Source organism: Ipomoea nil, unplaced genomic scaffold, assembly GCF_001879475.1.
Source record: "Ipomoea nil cultivar Tokyo-kokei standard unplaced genomic scaffold, Asagao_1.1 scaffold0268, whole genome shotgun sequence".
Taxonomy (NCBI): domain Eukaryota; kingdom Viridiplantae; phylum Streptophyta; class Magnoliopsida; order Solanales; family Convolvulaceae; genus Ipomoea; species Ipomoea nil.
Genome location: NW_017616696.1, coordinates 726185 through 737010, shown reverse-complemented (window position 1 = coordinate 737010; position 10826 = coordinate 726185). Strand labels below are relative to the sequence as shown.

General features: G+C 37.4%; 2 protein-coding genes across 2 annotated transcripts; both read right to left on the bottom strand.

Moving 5' to 3' along the window:
• Positions 1-2464, bottom strand: LOC109153557 (ADP,ATP carrier protein 1, mitochondrial-like). Its single transcript, XM_019301414.1, has 3 exons — positions 2314-2464; positions 1370-1870; positions 1-848 (listed from the first exon to the last, which is right to left on the bottom strand). The coding sequence occupies exons 2-3, from the start codon at positions 1859-1861 to the stop codon at positions 180-182; spliced, it is 1161 nt and encodes a 386-aa protein (XP_019156959.1). The 5' UTR covers positions 1862-1870; positions 2314-2464; the 3' UTR covers positions 1-179.
• A 7018-nt stretch (positions 2465-9482) lies between these two features.
• LOC109152102 lies at positions 9483-10571 on the bottom strand. The gene has a single exon (XM_019299681.1). It carries the CDS (start codon positions 10569-10571, stop codon positions 9483-9485), a length of 1089 nt encoding a protein of 362 aa, XP_019155226.1.
• Positions 10572-10826: the final 255 nt, after the last annotated feature.

The following is a 10826-nucleotide window of genomic DNA, read 5'->3' as shown; positions in this document are numbered from 1 at the left end:
AATTATGGGAAAACACCACTATAAGGTGTTACATTATTAAACCTAAAAATAAAACACTAATCGATCATCTAATGTAATCTCAAAGTACAACAATTATTATTCCCTTTTAAACAAAGGCTTATTCAAAATTGATGAGAATAACTCCTCTCTCTAGTGGAGGCGATGAGGAAGGTTTGTATCTAGGCACCGCCAGACCCATATTTCTTGCCGAAAACAATCATCTGAAGCTTATCATAGCCGGCGAGCACACCGGCGCCGGCAACAGCTCGCAGAATGTTGGCACCGGCACCCTTGAACAGCGATTTCGCGCCCTCGTTCTGCAGGATCTGAGTGAACGCATGCATTGAGCTTTTATACTTCACTGCTTCACCGGAAGTCATCATCATTCTTCTCCGGACGGTGTCAATCGGGTAGGAGGCAAGCCCAGCTCCATTAGTGATCAGCCATCCCAGGGCAAAGCTAGCGAAGAAGCTATCCTGCAAGGATCCGGTGAGGAGCACAGGCTTCAAAGAATCGTACATTCCGAAGTAGAGGCCACGGTAGACGATGATTCCGACGCAGGAAATGTTGAATCCGCGGTAAAGCCCTGCAACGCCGTCGGAGGCTAAGGTCTTGCGGTACACATCGACCAAGCCATTGAACTGGCGCGATCCTCCTCCCTTTGCGGCTTTTGCGTCGTTTGCCAATCGTGTTCTTGCGTAGTCCAGAGAGTAGACGAACAGGAGGGAAGAAGCGCCGGCTGCCCCTCCGGATGCCAGGTTTCCGGCGAACCACTTCCAGTACCCATCCCTGTCTTTCCTGAAGTTGAAAAGCCTCTTGAAGTAATCTTTGAATGCAAAGTTCAAGGCCTGCATTACACAAAGGAGTTAAAAAGAATCAAATTGTGAGCAAGATTTTGTAGGAAATCAAAGTTCCAAAATCATGCCGAAAGTGGACAGATCTCTATAATTATGTCCAAGTGGGAAGATCCCTGTAATTATGTCTAAAGTGGGCAGAGCAGATCCTCAGGGTTTATGTTTAAAGTGGGCAAATTTACTTAAAGTGGGCAAATCCTAGGGATTATGCCTAAAGTAGGCGGATCCTCAGGTTTATGTTCAAAGTTGGCAGATTTAATTTATGCCTAAAGTAGGCAGATCCTCAGGTTTATGTTCAAAGTGGGCAGATTTATGCCTAAAGTGGGCAGATCCTAAGGATTATGCCCAGCAAACAGATCCCTTGTGATTGTGTTCAAAGCAGGTAAATCTCTTGTGCTGCTGAGCATTGAGTTATCATGATTTACATGACACTCTTAAGGTTGGAGATTTAACGTCCTGGAAGAAGAATTGAATTGAGACAATATATATATAAATGCTGAAAAAGATGGATTAACCTGAGTGGGGAAGTAGCGGATGACATTTGCAGTGTTGCCTCTCCACAAAGACACGATCCCTTCATCTTTGACAGTTCGGCTGAAGCAATCCATAATACCCTTGTACGGTTCCGACAACCGGCCGGCCTTGATCATTTCATCCTGGTTTTGGATCAGAAGCTTGACACGCTCAATCGGAGCAGCAGCCGTTTTGGAGACTGCTGCAGAGACCCCTCCCATCATGAAATCAATGGCGAACCCAACAAACCCTTTCTCCGAAGGAGCTTGGACAAACACAGGCGATGCCGCATATGAGCGAGCCGTGGATAGGTTGCGTGGCTGCAACATCGAGTTCGTGTAATTCCCGTGCTTGAATGTCTTGGAGTTCAGGAAAGGCTGGTAGAAACAATCCCTAAAACTCTGGAGATCCGGAACATGGGTCGTAGACCTAAGATGGAGCTTTCCAGCTACCTTCTCAGAAACAGTGAGGCAATGGGGTTGATCAATCGTCATCTCTGATCTCTGTGCCATTTAACAAAGAACGAAAACAGAATCAGACAATTTTTCAGACATTAATGGACAATAATCAGTTCAACCACTCCCGTAATCAATTTCTAAGCTCCGATCCATCATACCAAAATATTATTTCAATTAAGCATCAAAATCGATTTCAATATTCGTAATTATACAGCTCCAGAATGACAATCACGATCGGATACTAACGGAGATCCAGATTATAGTGTAATGGACAATAATCAGTTCAACAACTCCCGTAATCAAATTTTAAGCACCATAAGAACAAACATATGTATGATTTCAAGTATCATATCAAAATTGATTTCAATATTCATAATTAAACAGCACCAGAATGACAATGACAATCACGATCGGATATTAACAGGAGATCATCAAATCGGATGATACAAAACAAGAAAAAAAGCAATGGAAATGATGAAATAGAAAACCTGGCGAAGAATCGAAACGATGAGATACAATGCTGCCTTAAACTCGTAGAAGAGAAGAGGAATTGAGTTATTCGTCTGAGGAATGAGCTTCTGGGTGCTTTTTATGGTAGAGTGTAACGTGATGCAAGAGGCGGAGAGAGGATACAGGAGAAGACTGTTATTTTTTTATTTTTTTTTTTATTTTTTTTTTTGTAACTGCCTCTTGGCCGTTGTCATCAGCTAGTATAGGCGGTGAGATTTTCCCGCCATTTTTCTTGCATCAATCTGGACCTCAGCTCATTAAATCGGTCAACTGTTCTGAAGAGTGGCCCAAATAAAGCTTCGTATATATGCCCAACCTATTACAAACAATTGTTATAAGATGTACCATGGTATATCTTGTATTATGAATTTTGATTAAAAAAATTATATACTTACAGTAGATACGTGTAGTTAATTGTTTATGTATCAAAAAATAAATTGAAGACATAACATATTAACTATAGACACATAAACTGTTAACTGTAGGTATAGAATAAGTTAATTATAGATACATAATTTACATATTATGTGTTTGTAGTTAATATATTTTATACTTACAATTAACAATTTGTGTCTGTAGTTATTATTTTATGTATATGTAATTAAATGTTATGTGCAAACCCAATTCTATGTAAATAATTAAGGTCACCATCATCATATTCTAATAATGTTAATGTGAACATAACTTGCCTAAACTAAACTAACTTTTACAATAGGTTTATTTGGATTTTTTTTTTTTTTTTTTGGTGCATTGGAGGGGGCCTCCCATTAGGTGATTTTTCGGGTAGTAGCTCCCCCACTGTCTGCATGAAGGAGATTCTTAAAGTAATTCGGCGGGTCATTCAAAACGATCATTCCCTAGATGCTATTTTGTACCAAGTTAGCGAGTCTATCCGCATACTTGTTCCTCCCTCCAAACATGTACGACCTTAACCATCCTCAAACTATCGATCAGCCCTCGACACTTTGTGATCATGAGATTTAGCTCCTGACTGTCTTGAGACTCTTTATTCTTCACTTTGACCATAGCCTCGTTATCAAGTTCCACCACCACCTTCTCCCTGTATCTCTCTTTAATCAACTTCAATTCAGCCCGTCTCTCAACCCCCATAGTTCTGCTAGGAAGCTAGAAGTCGCCCATGAGCCATGGCCCCTGGTGATCCCTAACTAAGCCTCCTGCGCTAACTTGACCAGTGTCGATCTTCATAGCTCCATCAGTGTTCGGTTTGATCCATCCCTCTTCAGGTGGCAACCACCCCACCCATCTCACCCTACATCTCTCAAAATTATTATTAACCCTACGCAAGACTCTGGACTCTTTGGAGAGGTTGGAGGCTCTCCTCACCACCTCGAATGGCTCCCTCCAAGTATTCCTAAACACTCCCTCGTTGCGCACTTTCCAAATTCCCCAAAGTACATAGGCAGAAATAGGTTTGGATCATGGAATATGTTGGAAATGAGCAAAATTTCATATGAGACGGATCATATTTTTTTTATAAGTATTACACTTTACCTCATAAATATTACAATTTCTCTCATAAGTAACTCTTTAACACCTAATAATATATTTTGATTTAAAAGTATTACATTTTTTCTCATAAGCATTATTACACTTTCTCTCATATGTAACAATCAATCAATTTATCCCTAATTAGTATTACACTTTTTCTCATAAGAAATTGTTCAACCCTTACATTTTGATTTAAAAGTATTACAGTTTTCCTCAAAAAATAATAAAATATTACACTTTTCCTTATAAGTAACAAACAATTTATTCTTGATTAATATTACATTTTCCAGCATAAGTTCCATATTGACCTGATCTATCTCACGCATTAGAATCTGTAAGACGATCACACATGAGACTCAACATTTAAAAGTAACATTATTAGGACTGAGTTATTCCCTTTGCAAGGGAACTGTCATTCCTAAGGGCCTGTTGATATGAGTTATTCCCAAGTTTTCTTGAATAGTTTTTTTAATTGTATATATAGGAGAGGGTTCAAGTGAGAACACCTACCCCTGTAAAAAGTGTGGACACATCCACACCATCCATCTTGAGAAATCAATGGCTGAGATCTTACCATTACAAAACTTTCAAGTTTGCAATGGATGAATAAGAATAATGAAAAAAGAGTCAATTTTATAAAATGAACCTCGTCCTTAAAACTTTTCAATAATTATAAAATTGACCTCGTATTTTTGTTTACAAAAATCATCAACTATTGATAGAACCTTGATGGACAATTGAGATCAGTTCTTCACTTTATGTAGGAGAACCATGTTCTCATTTGATCCAATCTATATATATATATATATATATATATATATATATATATATATATATATATATATATATATATATATATATATATATATATATATATATATATATATATATATATATATATATATATATATATATAGAGAGAGAGAGAGAGAGAGAGAGAGAGAGAGAGAGGAAACACTCTAGTGAGAATGGACGCCCAGGTGAGAAATAGGAACTAATATGAGCCGTTAATCTGAAAAGATCAACAGATCAGATGTAATATTTTTAAAAATGCGATGACATTTTTATAAATAACTCGAACTTTGAGTGCAAGTAAAATATGTTAAAAGTGCAAGTAACAAATGCAAGTGTGCAAGTAAAATCACATAAAAGTGCAATCATTTACACTTAATAGTACAAGTAATTTACCTTTTCACATTGGTGTACTTAATGATAATGTTTTTCACATTGGTGCACTTAATGATTATGTTTGGTGCAACTAATGATAATGTTAAGTGCACTTAATATTGTTGTTAGGTATACATTATATTGTTGCATTTTTAATACATTTTACTTGTATTTTTGGTACAATTTACTTACAGTTAGGTGCACTCTATGAAACCATTATTACTTGTACTTTTAGCACAATTTAATTACTTGCGCTTCAAAATTCGAATTATTAACAAAAATGCTATCACATTATATAAAATTCCGTGTAAAAGTTATTTATGTGTTTTCAATATTTATTCCATTCATATTCCTTAAACCATTTAAACACTAAAATACAATTTATGAAGTCTATTCTTTAAGCAAATTGAACAATGGGATAGAATTTTTACCCCATTTCTTGTTTATTCTATTCCATATGTGGGGATACCATTCTCATTCCTTCAAAATCTATTCTATAAACCAAAATATTTTTAATAGTTTGATTTTTTTACCCCATTTCTTGTTTATTCCATTCCATATGTGGGGATACCATTCTCATTCCTTCAAAATCTATTCTATGAACCAAAATATTTTTAATAGTTCGAAATTAGCTCATCTATATTAAACAAATACCAATGCTCTATTTGACATGCTTAGCTAAAAAAAATGTTAGATGCTAAAAGCTAAGATGTATTAAATTAGTTGGTTGTGGTTAAAATTGTTTTGTAAAATTAGTTGTTGAATAAGTTATATATATATATATATATATATATATATATATATATATATATAGACTTGCACTCGGGTGCGAACGACTCGCCCAGGCGAGAAATAGGAATGGATTCTGTTCGTCCACGTGTCCAGATCTAATGGATGAGAAACACTGATTTTTAAAAAAAAAATGCGGTGACATTTTCGTAAATAATTGAACATCGAGGTGCAAGTAAAATGTATTATAAGTGCATGTAAAATGTATTATAGGTGCAAGTAAAAATTTACACTGAGCATCAATAGTTAGTTGCACTTATAGTTCTAAGTAGTTGCACCAATAGTTCTAAGTAGTTGCACACATAGGTATGAGTAGTTGCATCTAGGTGTATGAATGTTTGCGAGTGGTTTTCAGGAGTATTACTACCCGCGAACTCAGATCAATGAATGTTAACAAGGCAAAATTACATGCACTTATAGGTGAAAGTAGGTGTACATATAGTTATAAGTAGTTGCACCTATAGTTATAAATAGTTGCACATATAGTTATAAGCACACCCAGGTGCATGAATAGTTGCGGAAAGTGAATGCTAACAAGGCAAAATTATATGCACTAATATGTGAAAATAGGTGCACTTATAAGAGATTTTACTTGCACTTCGATGTTCAATTATTTACGAAAATGCCACCGCGTTTTTTTTTAAGTTATTAGATCTGGACACGTGTCGCGCGCTGATTCGTTCGCATTTCCTTCCTGGACACTTTTTCGCACCTGAGTGCATCCCTCTATATATATATATATATATATATATATATATATATATATATATATATATATATATATATATATATATATATAAAACATAGATATTTTTATAAATATTGTATATATTCAAATTTAGTTTGTCACTAATTTTTAACTCTATTACAAATTTACAATGTAATATATGTTCATAGATACTTTTTCAACCTATTATTGAAGTATAAAGTCAATGCCCATACTGGAAGTTGAACCTGAGACCTCTCATAAGGGGCCACAACTATGCACCACAAGGCTTTTGGCACTCAACTTTATTGCTAATACCAAGCATTTATCACTAACTCAAAGTTTTAACTAGTAGCCAAACGGAAACTTTAATTTCTTATATTTATTTTGTATAACAGGCATAGTTAGATGGCCGGATGCTGAACTTGAGTTATTCTATGCAACAAACCTCACTACAGAAACTTGGATCTTTGGTAAAAAAAAGTGGTGAATGATAAGTGGGCTGGGCATGAATTGAAGATGGGCTAGATTAGGTGGAATATAATTATATTGAAGATAGATAGTGAGACAGATGAGATAACAGTAGGGAATGAATGTGTCTCCATCAGCTAGGCAGGTATGCACATTGAGAGGTCTATTTTCTGCAACAGTACTCATTATGATAGCAACCTGCAGATGATGCCCTCATATGCATGATTAAATGATAAACTGCACACTACACTGCAAGTTGAATTGGCGATACAAGCAGGAAGCAGAAGGTCAGAGAGAGAGAAAGGGGCGGTTGCTATCTATCTATCTATCTATCTAATATCTTCCTGTTCCTTCTTCCCTCTGGACTTTCACTTGATAATTATAAGAACTGGATGGCCTGGGAATCTTTTGGAATTTTCTGATCTTCAGACTACCCACCGATATTTTTATGTCTCTTTGCCTTTGTCCTCAATTCCTCAGCCACATTATATATATATATATATATATATATGCTACTCTCTAAATGCCTTATATGTGTCACTGCACCCTCGGTCACAATTGTTTGCGTACATACACTACTAAGCAATCGTTTCCAAGTATATCAATCGGTTTATCTTATACGGAGTATCTTATATTTATATTACTATAATATTTGTTGGAATTTTTAGTTAAAAATGACAATTTTAGGTGGTTATTTTGTGATGCAAATATATGTGAGGTCTACTTCTAATTTAGGTTAGATTAAAGTGAATTTGCAACGAAGAATTTGATATATTGTACACTCAAAATGAATGATAGGTAAATATATTAAGAAATTGATTTTTAAAGTGAACTTATTTGAGAGAAATCAAATTTTAAGCTTTGAAAGTTGTTAAATGTTAATTAAGCTTATTGGAGCTTGTGTGCGAGAGGTTAATTAAATTAAGCTTTGGGGGCATTAAAAAAAAAAAAAAAAAAAAAAAAAAAAAAAAAAAAAAAGCTTTGGGAAGCTTAATTAGAATGGTGCTAATTGTTGATGCTGATTAATCATGCACCTGATTAATTAAGCACCGAGCTGCGCTGATGGTGATTTGATGCACCAAATCGATTAGAGCAATTCTAATCCAATTCATACCAAAACATCAATTTTTTTCATTAAGAGCACGTTTGGTTCACGGAATGAATTTTGAGTTAATAGGAATGTTATTCCATAAGGAATAGAATAGGCAAGGAATAAAATAGGAATTGTATTTTATTGTTTGGTTCGCGGAAGGGATAAACTTTAGGAATTATATTACAGTGTTTGGTTGGTTTAAGGAATAGAAATGAAATATGTTTTAAAAGACATAAATACCCTTATAAAAATATGTGGTGGTGTCGATGGTGGCGGCGGCGGCGGCGGTGCCGGTGCTGGTGGTGGTGGGGTGGTGGTGGTGGTGGCGGTGGCGGCGATGGTGGTGGTGGCGGCGATGGTGCAGTGGTGGTGGTGATGGTGTTGGTGGGGTGGTGGTGCTGGTAGCGGTGGAAGCGGTGGTGGTGGTAGCGGCGGTGGTGGTGGGGTGGTGGTAGCGGCGGTGGTGCCGATGCTGGTGATGGTGGGGTGGTGGTGGTGGCGGCGGTGGCGGCGATGGTGGCGGCGGCGGTGGTGGTAGCGGCGGTGGTGGCAGTGCTAGTGGTGGTGCTGGTGGTGTTGGTGGGGTGGTGGTGCTAGTAGCGGTGGTGGTGGTGGTAGCGGCGGCGGTGGTGGGGTGGTGGTACTGGTGGCGGCGGCGGTAGTAGCGATGGTGGTGGTGGCGGTGGTGGCGACGATGGTGGTGGTGCTGGTGGCGGCGGCGGTGCTGGTGGTGGTGGTGTTGTTGGTGGGTGGTGGTGCTGGTGGCGGTGGGGGTGGTGGGGTGGTAGTGGTGATGGTGAAATAGGAAATAAATTTAATTGGGGGGTAAAATAGGAAATAGAAATTTTAGGCTATTCCTGAGAACTCAGTAATAGCCTAATACCAAGGGGGCCCCTGGTAATAGCTATTACCTTATCTGGAGGAATAGGGTATTACCGGGAATAATATTTCCGGTAATAGAAACGGTTACCAAACAAAGGAATATGCCTATTACTGGGAATGCTATGCAATTCCCGGCCTATTCCATGAACCAAACGGGCCATATATGTCACATCATAAGGAATATTCTCAACATATTCTCACAATAAATTTTATTCATCTCCAATCCATTTACACCAAAATACCAAAATACTAAATTTCTACACTAAAATAATTTGATTTCTCAAATTATTAGTGCGAATTTAATTAGCTTAATATAAAATATTAATTTTTGTGATGTAAATATTAATTTTAATTAGTTCCACTAAGGCTTGATCCCACAACCTCCCACTTAAGAGAGTAATTTAGTACCATTAAACCACAAGGTCCTTGACATAAAATTAATTATTTAGAAAATCAAATTTAATAATATTTTTGAAAATATAATTTATTCCACAATAATAATATTTTTTTTAAAGGAGCCAAGATGACATTTATTCAAAATAGGCTGAAATCGAATCCGGTGGGGTTGTATCCCAGTACATAGCAGCAGTCTGACTAAAAGCTGATGTAGCTAAAGTATGAGTTAAATAATTTTCTGATCTAGGAATAAATTTAACAGAACATGAATCAAAGGATGCTAATAAAGTTTTGCAGCTATCAATAGCGTAACCGATATATGTGCGATCTGGATTAGTTGTAGAAGATAAGTATTGCTGAAATGTTAGGCAGTCTGTGTATAGTTCTATAGAGCGCTCGCCACGATCCCTCAACCATGATAAGGCCTCTTTACAAGTAAACGCCTCTGCCATAAATGGAGAAAAGCAGTCCAGAAGAGAAGAAGCAAAGGCCGAGATGAAACCTCCATATGCTTCCAGCAAAACTGCTCCTACCGAGGCCGTGTTCGCTGAGCGGTGATACCCAGCGTCCACAAGGCAGCGTCCTGGCGGTCGTCCTGGCGGCGTTATAGTGGCAGCAGCTTGAAGCGTCTCGGTTGGTGCAATGGTGGCGGGTGACTCGGTGATGTGGTGAATTTGACGCCATGCATGCATTGCGGCGGTGGCAGCCGCCAACACCCCTCTTGGCTTTGGTAGATAGGCATCCCAAACCGCATTGTTTCTGGCTCTCCAAATGTGATAAAGAATTGCAGCTGCATACATTATTTCATCAGTGTCTAGAAAATCCAAGATCTTACTAAACAACTCATGAAAAACATTTGTGTCAGGGATTGGAAGGTTGGATTGGCTCCATATGTTGTTTGCATAGTCACACAAAACTAATGCATGCATAGTGTCCTCATGAATGATACCACACATGGCACATGTTGGCTCAACATCCACTCTCTTTATAAGTAAATTCTTGGTGGTGGGGAGGATATCACTTAGAGCTTTCCATAGGAAGGTTTTCCATTTGGGGGGAATTTTTAGTTTCCAGAGTGCTAGCCATTTGTTAAAAACAATGTCATTGCTATCCTCGTAATTCCCAACAATGCGTATATAGCCATTTTTAACAGAATAATTTCCTCTAGGATCACCATCCCAGTACCAAGTGTCCGTATATCCCGAGGAAATAGGTATCCTCATTATCCTCGTTACATCTGTAGGTATAAAAATATCTATGAGGATTGAGTTGTCCCAAGTACCAGTAAAAATATCCTCGTTACATCTGTAGGAATTTAATTGATGGGTTTTATGTTTCCTTCCTTGGTCCTTTCTCCATATTGCTTTGGGTGTTTTCTTTTTCTACATTTCTTTTTTTAGCTATGGACTTAGGTTGGTTTTTGTATTTTTTAAAAAATTATTTATTATTTGAATATAATATATTTTCTACTTCTCGAG